Source organism: Glycine soja, chromosome 16, assembly GCF_004193775.1.
Source record: "Glycine soja cultivar W05 chromosome 16, ASM419377v2, whole genome shotgun sequence".
In the NCBI taxonomy this organism is placed as follows: Eukaryota; Viridiplantae; Streptophyta; class Magnoliopsida; order Fabales; family Fabaceae; genus Glycine; species Glycine soja.
The window spans coordinates 36,325,397-36,347,619 of NC_041017.1; the positions used below are offsets into that span (position 1 = coordinate 36,325,397).

General features: G+C 30.6%; 1 protein-coding gene and 1 long non-coding RNA gene across 2 annotated transcripts; both read right to left on the minus strand.

The window, feature by feature from the left end:
* Positions 1–467: 467 nt before the first annotated feature.
* Positions 468–7,130, minus strand: LOC114389510 (probable methyltransferase PMT16). The gene is made up of 6 exons (XM_028350196.1): positions 6,201–7,130; positions 3,475–3,685; positions 2,472–2,772; positions 1,615–2,007; positions 1,433–1,510; positions 468–960 (listed from the first exon to the last, which is right to left on the minus strand). The coding sequence occupies exons 1-6, from the start codon at positions 6,879–6,881 to the stop codon at positions 729–731; spliced, it is 1,896 nt and encodes a 631-aa protein (XP_028205997.1). The 5' UTR covers positions 6,882–7,130; the 3' UTR covers positions 468–728.
* An 8,922-nt stretch (positions 7,131–16,052) lies between these two features.
* On the minus strand, positions 16,053–18,569 carry LOC114390219. The gene is made up of 3 exons (XR_003661845.1): positions 17,835–18,569; positions 17,280–17,380; positions 16,053–16,638 (listed from the first exon to the last, which is right to left on the minus strand). It is a non-coding gene; the product is annotated as an uncharacterized LOC114390219 (long non-coding RNA).
* Positions 18,570–22,223: the final 3,654 nt, after the last annotated feature.

Below are 22,223 nucleotides of genomic sequence, written 5' to 3' on the forward strand. Positions count from 1 at the left end.
TGATTTCATAATACGTCCTACTAACAAATGATTTTATTAATGTAAAGATTAATATATAAATCAATATATAAAATATTGGTATAATTAATACTGATTTATTAATGCAAAGGTACTGCAACTATATTAATAATTTAATTTTCGTTAAATTAAAGATTATATTATCAGCAATAATTTTATTTTAACTTTTGACATTTTTGTTCAGTTAATAAATATCTTTAGTGTCTTTTGATACTTTTTAGCAAAAATAAAAATTGAACACTAAATTAGACAGTAAAAGATCTATAAACGTAAAATGAAGCACATATAAAGGATATATATAATTTTTATCTCCACCTAAGGATATATAATAACATTATGATTATCCAATCTTCGTTTGGGTTTTCATTTTCCAGTGCCATAATATATAGCTATATATCAGGCAATCGACTCCATTTAAGCTACTGTTCAAATCATGACAACATCGCCAATAAAAAGCATGAGATCAGTTAACTCTTAATTTGTTGAGGAAAATATGGCAGGTAAACTCTGGAATCCAGAGTTTTGCACAGTTAACACTGAATTAGCAATCAACAAAATGTGCTTGCACAAGCCCCCAAAGAAAAAATAAATAAAAGTAAAAAAACAAAAAAGAATAACAATAAACAACTAAAGAAATAAAAAAAGAAAATTAGAGTAGCAAAAGAGAAAACCTAAAACACAAGGGCCTCTAAAAAACTAAAAAAGTGTATTTAACTATTCTTGTCGGAAGCGGCTGGAGCTGTCCAATAATTCTTCACAGCAAATAAAAGTTTCTCCCTTTCAAGAGGCCCATCTTCATGGTCCACAATTTGACTGTCCCAATCCATGCCATTGACTATACTTTTTACCTTTACCAATATATCAACATCATCTCTGATGATCACACTTCCTTCAGGTCTAAGAATCCTATCCATCTCTAATAAAATGTCTTCCAATTCACATCTACAAAGAAAATGTAGATTACAATTAATGCTATGCACTTCTAAGATCATTGGTAAGAATAAATTATATACACTTTCAAGTTATAGAATAAAATTCAGTTGCTAACAATCACCATAGCATATAGAAAAGTCTATTTTTGTTTATATCTAATGCATGTGAAACTTTTGAGAATAATCCCCCTATTTTATAGTCTATGAGATTGTAAGCATTTTATTACTTTAATTCATCACTTTACAACAACCCCCACTTTAATCTTTACAAATCATCATTCAATTTTGTCCTTTTCATTACATTTTCCACTAACATTAAGCACCAAAGTAAATGGTGTTTAGGAAAAATTAGGACTAAGGTAAACCTTGCACAAACTTTGAGTTTGATTTAATAGCTAAATTTTCAATCTTTGTTGTAATTTTCAGTCAAACATTATCTTAGAAACTAAAAGACGTCACACAAAATAAATGTATACTAGTACCTGTCATTGTAGAGGCTGAACAGTGAATCAGCATGAATTAAGTCATAAGTTCTAGGATAAGTAGACATTGCTTCACACCTGAAACATAATTGTGGCCACAAGCATTTCAGAACTTAGAAGAAAAAGAAAAGGGAGAGAACTTCATCAAATAAAGACTACAAGAGAATACTGAATGAACTAACCAATTATGGTATGTTCCAATCAACCCCCTTTCATAAATTGCACCAAGTGTGTCAACCTTAGCCTGGACAGGAACCACATTCATGACCCAAACAGGTAAATCTACAAGTGCAGCAGCAAATCCACCCAAGTAAGCATTCATGTCTAAAAGGTTGCGGTATCTCCCAGCTTTTCCTAGTTGATTATTAGCCTTCTTATAATATGCTACCCTTTTCTTCCACAGTTCATTATCTTTTGAGAAAGTTTCGGGATTCACACCCTTTATGGTCCCCCGAGAAATCCTTGGTGGGGTGGCTTTTAGTCTTTCAGGCCATTTTTTCAATGCCCCGCCTGCAGTTTCTTCTTTGCTGAACACTTCAGGCATAGGACTCAAACATGCTTGCATATCTGTGTACCTGAAATGTGAAAAAAAAATACCAAGTTAAATAACTCACCAAGTTTCAATAGTTTCATTTGAGTTTTAAAATAAGAGTTTAAGAAGTATATGATTGTTATAATCACTTTTAAGATAGTCATCATAAAAGTCAGTAAACTTATCATACATGATAATTTATAATTGGATTACAATCTTTATAATTAGATGTTGTACTCTTTACACTAATAATATATAGACTATTTTCTCTTTAAGTATGCTCGGATGGTTTAAAAAATCTTTATTTAAATTTTTTTATTTAATATATGACTTTTGAGATGTCAAATTATAATAAGATGACAGCATAAAAAGTAAAAGCTCTTTACAGTGCATGCACTGTTTTCTCAAACTTATTTACAAGTTAATTTAACCAAAGATATAAAACAGATGGAAAATATTTCCTTGAAAGAAATCAACACAAGGATAATGGAAAAATGAAGCACATACCAGGCCTTGTCAGGGTTATTTTGTGCCTTGCAGAAAGGTCTGTTTTGAGTGAGCTTACGATTGGATTTGCAATCCAAATGGTTTTTGGCTTTCTGCCAAATGGCTATATCATCCTTCTCCACTAGCTTGTTCCAGCACAGGCTTTTAGCTGCATTCTCAATTTTGGTCTGCTCTTTATTCAAATCCTCCTTTGTTCTTTCCCATCCTTTCCAATGTTTCTTCCACCGGATTGGTGGCCCAGATAGAATCCAATACCCACCAGGGCGTAGAATTCGATCAATTTCATTCAGATAAAGCCCATCTAATTCATCAAGTGGGAAAAAAATTAAACCAACACTAGTTAATGTTGTTGAATCATTCTTTTTAGCTTCAACGATTGAGTAAATTTCATTGACACTCCCGAGATTTTGTCAAATTATCTCCTGTACTTCTCCTTAATTATTATTTTATCCTTTCGCTGTTTTTGCTTAATTGTTGAAATACATAACCTTAACATCCTCAAAAACATTATAACATTATAGTGCATACCCTATTATACAAGAAATGTACCTCTAAAAAAAAGTAGCGTCAAAAAGGTAAAAAATCATGTGCATTCTCAAAATACTTAAGCAATTGTCAATATAATTTATTCTTAATATGTTTAGTCCCTCCAATGATTCTAGTTCTTTAAATTAAAAAAAAAATTGTCTTTCTACATTTAATTTTTTAAAAATAATCTATATTATCATTTAGTAATAACGTGATATGCATGTAAACGTGTTATATCAACAAGATGATATGTGAAGTAACATGTCTACATACATGCATGTCCCAATATCATAAGACTATTTTTAAAATTTATAAAAATTAAAACCAACCAAAAAGAATTTAAAGAATCAAAACCAAAATTCACCATATTACAAATACTAAAACAACTATTAAACATTTATTATTATTATTCTTTTGATAAGAGGCCAACAAACAATAAATAGTTGTAATTTGGTATAAGTGAGAATAGTAATACCATATTCAGCCCAAGGAATGAGGCATCGAGAGCAGTGTGCCATGTCAAAAGCTCTAGAAGGGAAAGGCAACCTCTTTGATGCTAGGACCCCAATTAATGCAGGAACTCCTCTTTCAAGAGCAAACTGAACTTGTGCTTCGTGGGTGTCCCTAGGTGCAATTGACACTGTTATGATGTCACGTGACAGAAGATAGGCTCCCCAACTAGCAACCTGCACCACCAAAGTTTTAGATAATACTATTAAAATTTGCCCTATTACACAGTTCGATCACCAATAAAATTCAGTTTCGTAGATTTGTTCTTGGCATATGAATAATTACAAAATTAGATTCTTTTATATAAAATATAACTGGAAGATTTTGAGTCACTAGCTAAGACTTGTTTAGTTTTTGCCATACATATATAGCAAGGTTGTAGAGTATGAACCAAATCTAGAAAATAATCTTCTCAAGATGTGATCGGGACATCACATATAATTTAACATGCGAACAACAACAACAACAACGCCTTATCCCACTAGGTGGGATCGGCTACATGGATCAACTTTCGCCATAATGTTCTATCAAGTACCATACTTCTATCCAAACCATTAATTTCGAGATCCTTTTTGATAACCTCTCTTATAGTCTTTTTGAGTCTTCCTCTGTCTCGAATTGTTTGTCTTCTCTCCATCTGGTCTACTCTCCTCACTACAGAGTCTACCGGTCTTCTCTCTACATGCCCAAACCACCTAAGTCTATTTTCCACCATCTTCTCTACAATAGGCGCTACTCCAACCCTCTCTCTAATAGCTTCGTTTCTAACTTACCCTTGCATATGCAAAGAGGCTGTTTTCAGATTCGAACCCATGACCAACAAATCACCAAAGCACAACTTTACCGTTGCACCAGGCTCGCCCTCAGGGAACAAAAAAGAAAAAAAAAAACAAAATTTCTAGATGGAATAATTAATCCATATTGCATAGTCATGATATGGTCGAATGGGTCGCGTCGCTCATTTCTAGGTGCCGCTCAAATGCAAAGACAAAATACAGTATAAGAAAGAAACTTTCCATTCTCTTGTCCATTTTCATATTGCTTTTTAATCAATGGCGCAAATTAAGCACAAGAAACAAAGGCCACAGATATATGACTCAATATGCAACTATATAATGACTTACTTTTATCATATGTTAAAAAATTAATTTTTACTTGTAATAATAAATTGGTATGTCAATTTTTTTTCCCACGTCATTTTATGAGTTGTGAATTATAAATTCTAAAATTTAAACTATTAATGAGTCAAGGGTGTTTAGTGGTGGAACAAAATGTCAGAGTTATTATAAATTTTTTGACACTCTTATATTCCCACAAGTAAAAAATATTATTAAATGAACATATATAACTCATTTTATTACATTAGAATCCTACATTTATGTGCTCAGCTTCAAGATCATATCTAAGTTGAAGGTCCTCTGATTTAGGTCATGATGAGTAAAATTTCTACTCCCCGATAAAATATTATTAACTCCATGCTGATAACATTAATCGTTTTTGTAAAGGCCAGGCAGCCAGATACACTTGCTTTGGATTCATTCATTTCAAAACGAAATAAAAGACGAAAATTTGATACGAAAGAAACGAACAAATTACACACACATCGTTACAAAAATTATCCAAAAAAACATCCTCAGACAAAGACAAACTCAAACTCTATCTCAATTTCAAATTTGGAATCTAATGCGTTTCTACGAGTCCCTTTCCTCAGTTATTACAGTTAAAACAGTGAGTCTCCTACTTACGCATTTTCTGAAGTTACCACAAACATAAAAGAACATCAATAATAGTTCACACCCGTGAATTAAAGACACGACCTCATAAGTTGTTGTAAGAGTAAAGGGCCATTTCTTTTTATGGTGCATTGTAGTACAGACCCTTTAATCTGAACTATTTCCTTCAAGAACTCAATGTTTGTTTTCTAGTAATAGTAGTTAAGAGAAACTAAAAATACCGCTAACACAATAAATGCCATTTTTTTGTACCCAAAAAATAAATGTCATTTTTCACAAACAATTGAAAAAATATAATCAATTTATTAAATTATTAGTTTCTAAACACTGATCAATTTAATTTTCAAAATTACAAAAATATTATTCTCATCTCTCCAATAGCTAAATGTCAGTATATTGTTTTTCTGTTTTTTATTTCAGACATTGAAATAATAATCGTGTAGTAATGTCAAAAGACCAAAGCAACCGTTATTTCACCTATTTGATTATTTCAGGCATAAATTGAATTATAAAAAAAAGAATAATATAATTTGTATTTCTCAAATAGATATACATCAGAATTTTTGTTCTCACTTTTATTAATGATTTCAGATACTAAAATAATAATCGTTTAGTAACGTCAAACGACTAAAATAACTATATAAATTAACACGTAATCATAATTTAATTAAAAGTTTATTAATGTTTTTTAGACTATCATCAAATTATATGTGACAAATTTATTAATTTTATAATAATTAACTTATAGTGTATTGTTATAATATCACCGAAACGGTGGAAACAGCATGATTCTTGTACCAAAAGTAAAAACACCAACAAGGACAAAGAGGTTCAGAAGACCTCTTTAATTAGTTTTTCAAATAAAAAACGTTTTGTAATGTAACCATAAAAAACGTTTTGTAATGTAACCATAAAAAACGCAAAATAATAAAAAAGAAGGAAGAAAAGGCGCACGTACCCCACAGCCAGTGTCCACGGCGGTTCTGACCGTGCCGTCACGGAGGTTGACGAGGTCGGCAATGTCGTCGATGTACTTATCGGCTCCGTCGGGGAACATGGTGCCGCCGCCGGGGAAGTGGAACCTGTCGCCGTCGTAGCGGATCCAGTTCTGGACGGCCTTCTCCACCGTGAGCTCGCGGTGGGGCACGTTGGCGTACCACGCCACGTCGCGGCTCGCCGGCCAGGGGAAGGGGTTCCGGTAGCCGTGCGGCGCGGGGACACGGCATTTCAGAACCTCGTTGTTCCTCGGACAGTGTCGCTCGCGGTAGACCATTCTTCTGCGCGAGTATTGGAGGGAGCGCGCGTGGTCCTCGCAGGGGGTGTACTCGCTGAGCGACACGTGGCAAGGAGGGAAATGGAGGGTGGTCGAAGTTGAAGGATTGAGGTTTGTGGAGTTGTGATGAGATGAAAAGTCTAATAAGTGAGTAGTGGTTGTTAAGGTTGGGTTTTGAGGGCATGGTGTTGTTGTTGTTGTTATTGTTGTTTTGGTGGTGGTTCCTTGGTATGCACCGAGGAGGTAGGAGACGATGCAGAGAAAAGCCAGGAGGGTGTAAAGATTGGTTTTTTTGAAGAAGGTGCTGGTGGGTTTGGAGGGTTTGGCTGTGGGGTGGTAAGGCGAGGTGGAATCGGCGTTGAGCATGGTGGTGGTGGTGGTGGTGGTGGTGGTGTGTGTGTGTTATTGTTGGGTGTAAGAGTGTGTTATGTTATGCGTAGTGATGATTGGAAGACATGAGGGGGTTTAAGTATTGGAAATTAGGAAGTGGAAGGGTTACTGAGTGTGTGTTGAATGATGGAATGCTTATGCTCGTGTGAGGGTTCAGAAGTGGGGCCTGGTTTCGAGAAAAGTGAAAGGGTGTGTCTGGCCAATGCTTGGGTGTGTTTCTGTTGCTGGAGGGGAAGGGTTGAGATGATTATTTTTTACAGCTGATAACTATGTAGCACAAATTGGATTTATGTCCTTTTGGAATAAGATCTGTTTCTTATTCTTACTAACTAGATCAAGTATATAATCAATAATAATGTATTTGACTAGGGATGCATGATGACAATTACTACACTACTGGAGTTTTTTTTTTTTTTTTTTTATATATAGGTTGAAGTTGAAGGCAAATATAAAAGAATGTAGGATAATTCATGTATTATACTTAATTAATTAAGTTAGACTTGTTTGCTAATTATTAGTACTTTTTTTATGAGGAAGTATTATTACTAGTATACTGTACTACTATGGTATCTCAACATTATTTCAAAAATAATAAAATATTACTCCTTATTTTGTTATATTATATCCTTATTTTAATTTATTTTGTAAAAAATAATTTATGCATCGAAGAATTTGAAGAAATTTTATCATATTAACTTTTTTTAAAAATTATTCACCAAAAATTTTATGCAAATAAATATTAAGCAACATTTTTGTCAAGAAAAAATTGCATGAGTATGTAAATAAATAAAAGAACATATCCCCAAATAAACTGGTCTAGTACGTACTGTCCTGGGAGTATGAAGCCCCAGAAAGACCTCTCATCTTCAACAAAACAAAATCGTGAACACATATATGGCTCTCTCACAATTACATAATTTTCAGATATTATAGGCACTAGTAAATTATATCATTAGATGCTAATTAGTTGGCTATATAATTCTGGCTACTTCAACTGCAACTCGATCGATTTACATTTCTTCCTCTACCACTTACCATGGATCATATAGCTTAAATTTGGATATATTAACTCATTCTTCATATTCATCAGTATTTGTCTTGAATAATGAATTTTTATATACTACTACATTAATTTAAAATAATTTATTATCAACTTGAAATAAAAAACAACTTCAGATTTCAAAGATCCGTTGCTCTAATTAATAACCATTTAAGAACCGTACGTTGATCTTAATCAACAGTAACCATTGTTGTCAAAATGATTCAGATTTCAGAACTCTCGTATCTTTGAATGGAAATGTATTGCCAATATTTAAGTTTTACATAACCATACTATGCGAAAATTTTGTATCGACCTGTTTCTTAGTAAATGTATATGACTATCCAATATATACGGCTACTTAAATAAGTTATTGTCATGGGTCTTATAACCTACACATAAATTTAATTACTTTATACAAAAATTTACTTAATATTAAAATTACTAAAATAAAGGTTTAACTTAATTTTATGAGTCTTACAATTTATTAATTTTCCAATTTCATAACATGAAAATGCTTTTTTTATTCTTATCAAATTTTTAAGCAACCGACCCTGGTATAAGCAATGCTACGTTATATGCTTCAATGATAAATTTTGACAAGCAACATTGTTTAACTAGGCCAAATGATATTTTAATTCTTTAACATATCTTTTTATTCACTTTAATTTTTTATTTTTTAAAAATTAATTTTGATTTTTTATATATTTCAACCGTTTTAATTTGGTCTCTATGATTGTTGTGTGGTTACTTATGTTAATATGCTTAACAATATTCTATCTCTCTCCCTCAAAAGATGTGTAAACCATCACCAAAATCCAATTCACAAAAGGAGGAATCCACCACCAACACCATTGATGCATGTCACCCCTCTCGTGCCTACACCATTTGCGCCACTGCATGCCTCTACACAACGCAAATATGGTGGCCCCACTTAAGGTTGTGAAGAAGGAGCTCGTCGTGAGGAGTTTGCCAGTGCCATGAATGCTCTTGTCGATGGAATTTGTGTTTCTCTGTTGGTGGAGTTAACCATCCCTGTCAGTGCAAATGACGCACTACAAGCTTTGGGTTTGCAAGAGATTGGAGTTTGTGATTTTCAATTTAAGAAAAAGAAAAAAGATGAGGATTTGTGAAGGATGAAATTGGTTTTGAAAATGTGAAATCTGAATTTTAGTTTGATTATGAAAGTATTATAAGTCACAATATCAATCAAGGGTCTCATTGTAAAAGTTAGGAATTGAAAACCAACATCATGAGATTGGGATTAAACATCCAGGATTGGAGAAGGAACATAGCATGATTGAATTAGAAAAATATGTTTGTACCAATTTTCTGGCAACTATAAACCGCTGAAAAATGGTTTGTGTTTATTAAAAGCTAAAGGTTATTATTGACGGTTTTAAGCCGCCAACAATCATTAAGTTAAACTTTTTTTACATTAAAATTGAGGTCTGTAATAGAAATAAATGGAAAGAATCAATTCATTTTAAAGACATAAAAAATTAAAACAATCTTTTTAAAAGATATATAGATGGCCAAATTAAATAAAAAATGAGATAAATGATGATAAAAAATGTCATATATAACCCTTAACTTAAAACAACTCTCGTAAGCAATGGCACATGCCATGGCCTAAATGTTAATATGGTCCTGTCTATTTAATTTCTATAAAGAGAGATATATAGATACACAATTTTCACATGATGTAATGAATTCAAGAGATAACATGTTTTTTTTTATCTTTATACTTTCAATTAAACCGTAGTAAAAGTCCTTATATATTCGTATCGATGAATTTGATTTTGACTTTTTAAAATTAAGTAAATTTTGTTAACAATGATAATATAGAGAAGAAAAAGACGGGTGCAAAAGGGAGATGAAAAAGTTAAACTCTATCCCAATAATGCAAAACTGAATGTACAAGGAGAAAAGAGAGAAATATAAAGTGAAAAACAATAAGACTAAATTACCTTTAAGAATAAGTTTTAATAAAATACACATTGTTTAAAAAATTTAATAATTTTTCTCTAAGAATTCATCATATTTTTAAAAGTTAGCAGAGACTAAGTTTATTTGTTATTTTATTTTAAGATTTAGAGACCAAATTCATTAATATTAAAATCGCCAAAGTAAGGCTTTTACCACGCTTAGCTTTTACCAACTTCAACATGAAAGAATGCATTTTCATTACCTTCAATATCGCAATTCTTTCTTCCTCAAATGAGGAACATAGTCAATTATTCAATACAGTACCACTATTTGGTTCCAGAAAGTCTAAACGAAGACTAACGAATTAATCATACGAACAATTAGGTGCTTGGTAACCGTACGGTAGGGTCGGAGTGCATTATTATTCTTTTTCACTAATAATTCAAACTTCTGTTTGTACAATTTCGTGAACAATATTTTCGTGACATTTAACTTTTTTCTTATTTAGTATATGATTTTCCTTTCATTTTTATTCTTAAGTTATAGTTAGATCAAACTTCCCAAAACTTCATATCATGGCTCCTTCCTTTTTCATAATAGATGGAAATTAGAGAAACATGAACTCATTTCCAATGAAATGTGTTTTTTGTTTGGTGCATTTTGAATTGAAGAACACAAAATAGTTGCAATAGCAATATAATTTTTAAAAAACATTAACTATGCCAACCAATACATTTCACGAGACATCTTGCGTGTGATCATGGTTTAATTACTCTTGGATCCAAATCACTTATCTTCCTTTTTCTTTTTCGTTTTAGCTCCTCTAATAAAAATATTCTACTGATAGATTATAATGATTTAGGTAAATATATATCCTATATATTAAGAGGCTAACCTATCAAAGAGTGACAAATAATGTTGTGTATTTATTTATTATGAGGATTTAATTTTTGGAATTTGGCCGTGTGATTTGGGTTTAAGCCTAACAGATTGGATGAAATGCGTTGGTTAAGTGAATCAAAGGACAGTTTATGTCCTCCCTACCATGTGCATACCAAAGATGAAAATTAGGTACATGTTCATCATTGGGCTAAGATGAGAAATATATAATTGAGGTGGTAGAATCTAAATTCTGAAATCTTTGGGGGGGGGGGGGGGGGGGGGGGGGGTTAATTCTAGTGTCCTTATATCAGCTATAAAGACTACAAAATTTAAGTCAGTTGTCAGCATATATAAAAAAATAATATAAAAGGTGATGAATTAGAATTAGAGAGTGTATATACTATGATCTTGTTAGACTTATTTATATGTGGTGATGTGTGAGAATTGACTATTCATTATTGAGTATCTCTATGTAAGTGTTTATTTTGCCAAGAGGGTGAGAAATGTGCTTTTATCCTGTCCTTATATTATTTTTTGTTTAATAAATCAAGAAACTTTGATAAAATATATTAGATATAAGTTCAAATATGTGTTATCATGAGTTAATTAACAATTATCTGACGGTAGCAAGACTGGAATGAGTATTTAACCCTGATCTCAAATTCAGTCAGTCATATTTTTTTTTCCCTAGTTTTTTCAATTTAAATCAAGTACTACAAATGAATCAATTATTCACGAATGTGGACAATTTCTCTTAGGTCTAACCAGAGATACAACAGGTCAAGTAAAGAATACAATGGGGGAATATATCGACCTCAAACTAAGTTAATTAATTAAATCGTAAATAAAGAGCCAGCGAATTAGTTTACAAACTAATAATATATATAGCGGCCAATAAATTTAAATTAATAACACTTAGTTGTTCTTTGTTTGACGGTGATGGCGGTACTTATTTCACAACGTAGCATTTAATATATATATATATATATATATATTATTTTTATTATTAAGTTTTCGTTTAAATTGTCTCGTAAACTTTAATAACTTCACTAAATTTTCAAATATATATCTAAGGAGTTTTGTGTTCGAGTCATATATATTTAAAGAGTCCATAATAGGATGTCAGTTCAATGTTTTTTTTAAAAAAAAAAATAAGTTCGTATTTATTAAATAATTTTATTTTTAAGTTTTTAATTAATGTTCTATGTTCTAAAAATACTCATTTACTAATATTTTCTATAAGCTTTTCCCCACAAGTCTCTGTTTCATTGATATTTATGGGCACCATCATGTTGATTGCTGCCTAGGAAGTATGAACAGATATCTCACATGCATCCAACAAGCTGGCAGTGAGAGAGTTTGGTATAGGCTGTGATTTCGCACACCCATGATTTATCTTCTCACTTTCCATTTTTTTATAAAAAATATCTTTTTGACGGAATTTTATTTCTATTTTATTAATTTTGTGTAAAAAAATAAAAAATTGAATAACAAAAATATCTTTTTGTTGTGATAAATATTTTGCAATTTTTTTTAACTCAACAATATTTTTTGGTAGCAAGATTAACAAAACTCAAACAAGTTTGCATTTTGTTAATTTTTTAAAATAATATAATATAAACTAGTTTTTGTTGAATCAGCAAGAAGCCGGAAAAAAAAGAAGCAAAGATAGAAAGAAAAAGAAAAGAATAAGAATTTTAGTATTAAAACCAATTAAATATAAGTTTTATGTGAAAAAAATAAAAGTAGTATAAAACTGTAATTTCAAAATTTAAAATTTATTTTCTGAATTAAAACAACCTGTTTAATCTTATTTGTCCAAATTTTAAATTATTTGAGATTAATTATGATCATTCTATTATTTAATTAAAGATTAGGGGTAAAATGGTCATTTCAAGTAAAATTTTGTCAAAAAGATTAGACAGAAATCTACTGTGATTAATAGCATTATTTTAGACCTTTCTTAAAAATAGTGTAAGGAAAATTGGTTGTGAAAATTTTGAAGTTTAATAGAGTATAGTAAAAATTGGTATTTTAGAAATTTTAAATTTTAATTTAGTTTATAACTTAAAGCAGTAAACCAAATTATTATAATTTGAGTTTAGATATTTTTATTAAAATTATTTAAGACTTACAAGTATAATTTATATTATCTTTTTCATAAAACTTAATAATATACGCATTATCTGCAGAAACAAAAATTAGGGACCATAAAGTAGATAATGTTCAAATAAAAATTTCAGTGACTGCCCAAATTTTTTATATCTTTTAATTTTTTTTAGTCCTTTAACTTTTTTTTATCTTTAATTATAGTCCCTTGACTAAAAAAATATTTAGAGACTAAAAATAAAAATTCTAAAAGGTTTAGGAATTAAAAAAAATGATAAATCCTAATTATTAATATAAACTAAAAGCATTCTGCTATTTCATGACTTTTAACACAACCACGATTCTATTTCTAGAATCATTAACATTAATTAAAATAGTACCAAAAAAATATATAAAAAAATTATAGTATGCTCAGTGGAATCATTAAATGGAATGAATTCTATGGTTTTCTTCAAAATTTGACATTATGATGTCGTGGCTCATCTCTCTATCTACTTCTGCTTTTTCCTCCATTAGAAAAGAAGACTTTGTACAACACATGGGTTCGTAATGATCTACGTGACTTGTCACAAAAGAAAAAGCACGTAGTTACATATGTTGACCATACTGATAGCTATAGGGGTAAGAAAGTTAGTGTCATTAAAGAATATGAGACAAATAAAATAACTAAACAGTGAGAAAAGTGTAAGAAGAACAAAGACTGCATCATTCGCCTCCATGCATCGTTCGCGACCAGCTTATATCAATTAAGAAATCGATTAAACTATTGGAGAAAAAATACCAAATCAGATTATCACTTAAGAAGCAATAGAATGGCCTTTATAAGGTACACAAAGGAAACAAAAGAAGAGTGCCAAACACAAATTGACATATATATATAACATTAATTTAATAGATTGTGGTCTATCATCCATGGCCTATAATTTTTCAAAGTAGAACACCGCCAATGGATTGGGTTTTGTTTGGTGTCTAACCTTCACTAGAACACGCAACATGCTTTCAACCACAAAGTTTGACCTTGATGCCTTTGTGGGCTCGCTTGTATAGAAATGACTATAAGTTGTTGGACTCCCTTTTTTTTTTTACTTGAAAAAAAAAATTGATGAGTAATAATAAGGAAAGGAATACTTGGACACTCAACATGCTAGTTTACATCTAGTGATAGCATGATAAAAGAAAATGAAAGATGAGTATTAATTATAGGTAATATGATGTCATAAAAAGAAAAGAACGATAAAGAAAGTTAATGAGTATTGGATAGGTATTTAAAAAAATTAGGTGTAACGATAAGATAAATGAGTGTTAAATTTGTTAAGATTTTTCTTCTTCTTAAATATTTAACTTTTTAATATCTCAAGATTTTTCCTCTGTATTTGTTAATATGATTTTGCTAATCATTGTTCCCAAAGACATTGATTAAGGAACTCATAAGAATTTTATTTTTTATTATGAAAATCATAAGGGAGTCTAAAAGAAATTATTTGTGCATTCCAATAAAAACCTTATGCCTTTCCGTTTTCTTTAACCAATATCTCACAAAGTATTAATTAACATTTAACTTTTTAATATCTTAGGGGTGTTTGGTTTCACTGTTTTTTGTTTTCATTTTCACTGAAAATAGAAAATGATGATGAAAATGCGTTTGATTGGATTTTTGAAAATATTTTCAGTGAAAATATTTTCTCAAACGAACCAAAAACTGAAAGCAATAAAGTCTCATTTTCAGTGTTTTTATTTGAAATCAGAAACCTCATTTTGGATAAAATAAAAATGCGATGACAAGGAATGTAATTTTAAACAAATATAAAAATATATTTTCTTTTGAAAACGCAGTTTTAGTGTTTTTATTTCTTGAAAGTAGAAAACAAGAAGTCAAACAAAACATGTTTTCAGAATTATAATATTTTAAAAATGAAAACAGTTTTCAAAAAATGAAAATGCAAATCAAATACACCCTTAAGTTTTCGAAATATTATTTTAGTCTTTTCTATGATAAAAAATTGTTTCAAACCATTTAAACTGCCACAAATTAGTCAGGAGAGATGAACAAGAACATTTTGAAGAGACTAAAAAAAAATCAATTTGGAGACTAAACTCTTACTTGCTTCAAGTTAGACTAACGTTTATCATGTTGACTCAAGTTTAAAATTTATTTCCAAACATCTTCAAAATAACAAAATCACATTTATGTTGGTTGAGTTCTACATTCCATGATTCTAAACGTGGAACCAATACACTATATCTAATTGAAAAGTTAAAAATATTTTTTTCTCATAAGACTACTATTAACATAAAAAATATTACTAGAATAATATACACGAATTTGAGATCAAAGATTGATGGATAAACTAGAATAACATGCACAGACTGATCGACACACTTAATAAGATATTACTATAATAATATACTCTTTATCTAGATAAGCAGGACTTAAAAGTAAGTATTCAAAGTTTTCACAACCTACATTATCAAGACATTTTCTTGTGTACTCATATTTTCAGCCTTATGTGCCTTATAAGTTATAATTCTGTCCAAGTTCCTCTTATATGTCTTCAGGTTTGAGTTTATATAAAATTGATTTCAGGCAAAAGTATTTTAAATTAAAGAATTTTATTTAAATTGATTTATATTTAAATTTTTTATTATAAAAGTAAATGGATCAATAGTAAAATTTATGTTTTTAATCTTTTAAATTTAAATAATTTATTTTTTAGTCATTAAAAAATTTGTTTTAATTAGTTCTACAAATTTTTAAAAAGTTAGTCTTAGTCCCTTTTTATTCATTATGTTCATGATTTTATAATTTGCGTTAAATTTTCACTAGTTAATTTATTTAAAAAAAAACTGATGATTTTAAAAGAAAAAAATAAAAACATAAATGTGAAATTGAGACATTTATTTGTTTATTTTTTACACATTCAAATGGTTTAAAATTGTCAAAAATCATTTTTAAAGAAATTAAATAAAAAAATTAACTATAAAAAATCACCATAAATTATAACACCATTAGTACAATAGAAAAGAATTAAAAAAGAAAAAAAATTAAAAGTAACTTTTTGAAAATTTTGAAGTAATAATAAAATCAAATTTTCTGTTAAAGACTTAACAGGTGCCTACAATGAGGCAGAACTATAGAGAAACATCAGGTTTATCAGTTAACAGATTGTGAACTACTTGCTGGTAATCCATTTCATTGATAACCTTATCAAAATTCATCATGTCTCTTAACTATTTAATTGCTATTAACAATCCCACCTTCGTGTACCTTAATTTGGAAAAAACAGTTTCCAACTAATCAACACAGATGAGACAAAGTGTCCTTTAATTACCATCCCTCACACACATGTCTGCTTCAAGAAGATATAAAATTGACTTGGTGGTAAAGGATAAAAAGAGAGAGAGAGGGATAGATTGTAAGTTCAAATTTTCCTGCTAACAAAAAAACTAACAAATTAAAAAATAATATTTGTTGATAAAAAAAATGAGAACTTCAAAACTCAATTGCTGGTTATCGAGATTGCATTTTAGAACACCAGTTGGTGGTGGCCTGCACATGATGTGATGGTCCAAATGCATTAATTCAACCAGTTATGTAGAACTTCTTTGGCATGGTGTACCACTTGACTGGCACAGAAGAAAGATTTAACCTCCCATAATTTAGCATTCTGAGTACTCTTTCATGGTGCTCCACAGAAGCATAGCCACTATTGCAAAAATACTGCTGGTGATGGCTGATATTCTCTTGGAGTTTGAACACAAACTCATGAAAGCCTTCTGTACACGCCGTTATAGGATAAATAGATGGTCTAATGCCAAAGATATTTAAAATTACTTTAATCCAAAATCAAATTTAAATTTAAAATCAATCCCTCAATGATTAACATGATATTTACTCAAAATCACGTTAATTAACATGATTTTTAATGATTTAATGTGAATCTAAACACGCTGCCTCTAATGATTAAGGAATTTGATTTTTACCTGACTATTTATATTTGAATTTTACTCAACACACAAAGAAAATAATCATTTTAAATATACAAATTATATATATAATCAGGTAGAACCATTCAGACTTTTTTCTTATCATGGTTTAAGATAAAATACGAATAAAGACCTTTGTATCAATATCGACCATGTCTTGTTGCAGTTGATATTAATAATTTGAACAAAATATGATCATACTTCTTAAAACTTTTGAGAACTCTAATCAGGTAGAACCATTCAGACTTTTTTCTTATCATGGTTTAGTAGCCCACTGTCAAAGTAGAAATGAATGAACCAATAATACATTTAATCTAAAGTAAGAGCATTATTAAAAATAAGAGAGTCTTAAGGAAACATAAACACTGGAAATTGAACAATGGAGAGATGAAATTTCTGTCAAAGAAGAATGAAATTTACAGCTTTATCACCTGTCAAGTAGATTTCTTTATAGCACAAAACATTTTCCTTTCCTCGGGGAATCAAGATCACTGTCTTGTTCAGCTTCATCTGCTTGGTTTATTTCTGATGTCTAAAAAAAGAATATTGTGTCAGAATATGAAAGAATGCGAAACGTTAGGGAAAAGGAACAAAAAGTTAATTAGTCACACAATTTACAGAAAGAAATTGAGACAAAATAAGCTTGTGAGTGTGCTTAATTCGAAACATATTTGAGACATATCTAACCGGCCAATCTAGTTTTTAGGCAACTTATAACACTCATCCACATATTTTAATACCTATTGTTCTTTTTCATTGTTTTGCTACAGCTGAAAGACCTTAGCAGAATCATTGCGACTTTCCTCCTTGAATTAGTTAATGACCCAATAATTATCAGGAAAATAATTGAAGTATATAAAACTACCAACACCAACGTCTACAATGCACCCTCAATTTACTGTGATTATATCCACTTCTTATGATAAACATGTTACTTCATCAGTTTCATTGTCTTCACCTACCCCTGCAAGGAACTAACGTCTCACCTACATTGCCGGCAGCAACACTTGACAAGCATGCAATTGCAACACCAACTGTTCCTTTGACTTTCGTCTTATCTACTCAAGCAGTAATAGGCTAATAGCTCCCTCAGTTATAAAGCCTACATCTCCACTTCCATCAATACCTAGTTACCTACATCTCCACAACAAAGGATAATGCGAGCAACACCATTGGAATGCCAAAGGACAAGTTTTTTGCAAAAAGTTGTGTTATGTATCTGGTTCAGTGCCTTCCCAACCAAGGTGCAGTTAAAGATGTCAACTATTATAAGAACCTTATTAGAACACATAGAAAACATGCTTCTGAGAACCATGTGCTCTAATAAGGTTCTTATAATCGTTAACATTTTAACGACAGCTGATTGGAAAGACAGTACTAAACTAAACGCAGAATGCATCTTTTTGCAAAAACATGTCCTTTGGCATTCCGATGGTGCTATTCGGATTATCCTTGTTATGGAGATGTTGGTAACTAGGTATTGATGGAGGTGGAGTTGCAACTGAGTGAGTTGTTGCTATTTGAGTAGATACTGGCCAAGTCAAAGGAGCAATTGCAGTTGCAGGCTTATGAAGTGCAGGTGTCGGCAATGAAAGTATGACGTTGATTGCCTTTGAGGGTTAGGTGAAGAAAATGGAACTAATGGTGAAGTAGTTGATTGATCATAAGAAGTGGGTCTACTCGGTTCTTGAGGGTGCACTGTTGACATTGATGGTGGTAGTTCTATGTACTCCAATTATTTTCCTAATAATTGTTGGGAAATTAACTATTTCATGGAGAAAATACGCTTTGCTTCTCATAAGGTTGTTCACCTTTAGCAAAGCAAAGGAAAAAGTATTAAAATACATGGATAAGTGTTAGTTGTTTCGAAACTAGATTGGTCATATGTCTCAAATAGGTTTCTAATTAAGCACTCACAAGCTTTTTTTGGTCTTAATTTCCATCCGTAAAAGCTGTGTGAGATTTAACTTTTTGCCTAATGTTTCACCTTCTTTCAAACTCTGACATAATATTCCTTTTAAGCCTAACAACTAGGGATGGGAAATGGACGGCTGCTGGGTTTGGTTAGTTTGGGCCTTAAACCTCAGATCTGGTTAATCCCACCAACAATGAATACAAAATTTGAATGTCTCATCTTTATGCATGTTTAAGGACTAAATTGCTTAAATATATATAAAGAGAAAAAAAAATAAACCTCAGATCTAATTAATCCCACCAACAATGAAAACAAAATTTCAATGCCTCATCTTTCTAAAATCATTTTATGCATATAGTTAAGCTTTCAATTGTTGATTGCCATCTCAAAAATATAAAAATTTACAAGTGAAAAGCTGCTTAATTGACAATTTGAACAATGATGGATTCTTCTGGAGATATATCTAATAATAATAACAAGATTTAAGCAAGTTTGCACAAATAAATAATCATATATATATCGAGAGAGAGAGAACGCCAAAGGAAAAAGTTGTAATAGTAGATAAAGGAAAAAAAATTGATCTCATAAGAAACAATTAGATTATCAGATACTAACGATTGAGGAAGAAAAGTTAAACCTTTAATATCCATCTTTAGAACCTCTTCGATCATCAAGCCTAAGTTGGTGTTCGTCTTGATCTCATTGAGTGAGAAATTTGGTTTACAGATTCAAAAAAAGGTGAGTCGTGTTAAGAGATTTAACATGATGAGACGAGAGAAGAGGTGAAAGGGACAAGAGAGATGAGAACGGCGCTAGGGTTTCAGAGCGAGAAAGAAAATTTGAGGATTAGGTTTTAGGGTTAGATGTTAATACTTATTTAAAGTACGTGACATGATATGGACCTGGGCCTAACTTTATTCTTTGTTTGTTACAAGGCCCTGTTTTCGATAAATACAAAGATCCAAAGTAAAACTTCCCTAATGAAATCCATTCAAATCTATTTACCTGCCTAAACCCACCAAACAACAATTTTTTTAATTGATTTGTTTGGGTCCAAGTTGGATGTTAGTTCCTTGCGGGTCCTTATCACCAATTATACATTAGGAATTTTTGCATTAAAATCATTCTATTGATTACATGAGTCATTATTATATTAAACTAAAATGACAAGTGCACTAAAGAAAATAGTAGAGTGCCAAACACAAATTAATATACGGTTAGATGTACTAAGGATTGTTGTATATGACCTATAGGTTTAAAAAGTAGAACACCTCTAATGGATTAGGTTTTAATGCCTAATCTCCACTAGAACCTCACATAAATACATGGTTGGCCCAAGGTAAAGCATTGAAGCTTAAACTTTAAATCCATCACAAAAAAAACTTGTTCTCAGATTCCAATTCAATGATGTCATCCACATATACATCATTTATATATACAATTTAATAAATTAGATCTATTAATCTTTATTTAATAAAGATCATTACATATATATTAATCTATTTGGATTATTGATGTTTTATTTGATCACAATAATTTCACAATCAAGAATAATTTAGATTAAAATTATAAAATTCTTATTTCTCATTATCATAATCTTTATTATGATAACAAGACTCTAATTTTAATGAAACACTTGTTAAATTAACAACTTAATAAAATAATAAATATGATAATAAAATAAATAACATTTTTTACACATGCACATAAAAATAAAAATCAAACCTTAGATTTGATTGCTCCACCACAATGAAAACAAAAAAATTGTTGTCCCAACTTCCTAAAATCACTTTATGCATGTTTAAGGACTAAATTTCTGAAATATATATAAAGAGAAAAAAAAATCACACATAAATAGTTCTATTGATTACATAAGTCATTATTATATTAAACTAAAATGACAAATACTGTACTAAAGGAAATAGTAGAGTACCAAACACAAATTGATATATAGTTAGATATAATAAGGATTGTGGTATATGGCCTATAGGTTTAAAAAGTAGAACATCTCTAATGGTTTAGGTTTTAATGCTTAATCTCCACTAGAACCTCAGGTAGATACATTACTGACCCAAGGTAAAGCATTGAAGCTTAAACTTTAAATCCACCAACAAAAAATACTTGTTTTTAATTAAGTCCTTTCAATGATATCATCTACATATACATCATCTATATATACAATTTAATAAATGAGATCTATTAATTTTTATCGAATAAAGATCATTACATATATATTGATCTATATGAATTATTGATGTTTTATTCATAATAATTTTACGATCAAGAATAATTTAAATTAAAATTATAAAATTCTTATTTCTCATTATCATAATCTTTATTATGATAACAAGTCTCTAATTTTAATCAAGTACTTATCAAATCAACAATTTAATAAAATAATAAATATGATAATAAAATAAATAATATTTTTTTTACTAACATTGATAATATAATAAATTGGATCTTGTACATACTTATTTATTTGGAACATAAACAACAACTCAATTCAGCATGTTGAAGTGGTTGACCAGATTAGGAGTGCATCTCAGAAGTGGGGATTTTTCCAAGGGAACAATCATGGCATTCCTGTGGAGGTTTTGGATGAGATGATCAGTGGAATCCGAAGGTTTCATGAGCTAATTGCTGAAGCAAGGAAGCCCTTTTTACTCAAGAGATAGCGGTAAGAAAGTCAGGTATTTTTCTAATGGGAAGCTGTTCAGAGACATGACTGGTACTTGGAGGGACACAATTGCATTTGATGTGAATCCAGATCCCCCAAAGCCACAAGATATACCAGCAGTGTGTAGGTAATGTTTCTTATAAAAGTTCTGGGGATAAAACCTGCACCTGATCATGCTTGATGGTAGTTTTGCTATCGTCATTTATAATTGGAAAACATTTAGATGCAATTCTTTTAGTGAATATGGGACTGTTTTCCATTCCAATCAGAAATGGAATAAGAAATTCTCATAATAAAGGTTTGCATTAAAGGTGTCATAGGTTACCGAGATGAAACTATTAAAGACTGACACCACAAGAGACGTAAGGAAATGTCTCTTAAGGTTTACCCTTTACTATATATCTATCTAGGGGCAGAACTCTAGTTTCTCGGCTGTTATGTGATAGAGTACAACAAGGTCTTTGAAATAATCCACTTATTTCACAGTACTAAATTAGAGTCTTCAGATTCTTAGACCCCAACAACAAGAGCATGAAAGGTGAAAATATTAGTTTTGGTCATTGAAAAGTTTCACTTTTTTTTTTATCACTTCCTGGATTCTTAAAACCCAACACTAAGTCCCTGAAATATCAGTATAATATGTTAGTCTATGGATTTTGTTGAGTCCGTTTTCGTTAGTGGAAATGGTAATGTGACAGGTTAAGTTGCTGAGGTGGCCATTAGGTTATTCTTCTTTGAAGGATATATGCTAACTTGGAAAGAGTCCCCCCCACCTATTAC

Excerpts from the sequence above, each read along its gene's own strand:
- LOC114389510 (XM_028350196.1), bottom strand. The coding sequence starts at position 6,881 with ATGCTCAACGCCGATTCCACCTCGCCTTACCACCCCACAGCCAAACCC. Across the intron at positions 2,008-2,471 it reads AATAACCCTGACAAGGCCTG|GTACACAGATATGCAAGCAT; the intron begins GTATGTGCTTCA and ends TTCACATTTCAG. Across the intron at positions 1,511-1,614 it reads ATTGGAACATACCATAATTG|GTGTGAAGCAATGTCTACTT; the intron begins GTTAGTTCATTC and ends ATTATGTTTCAG.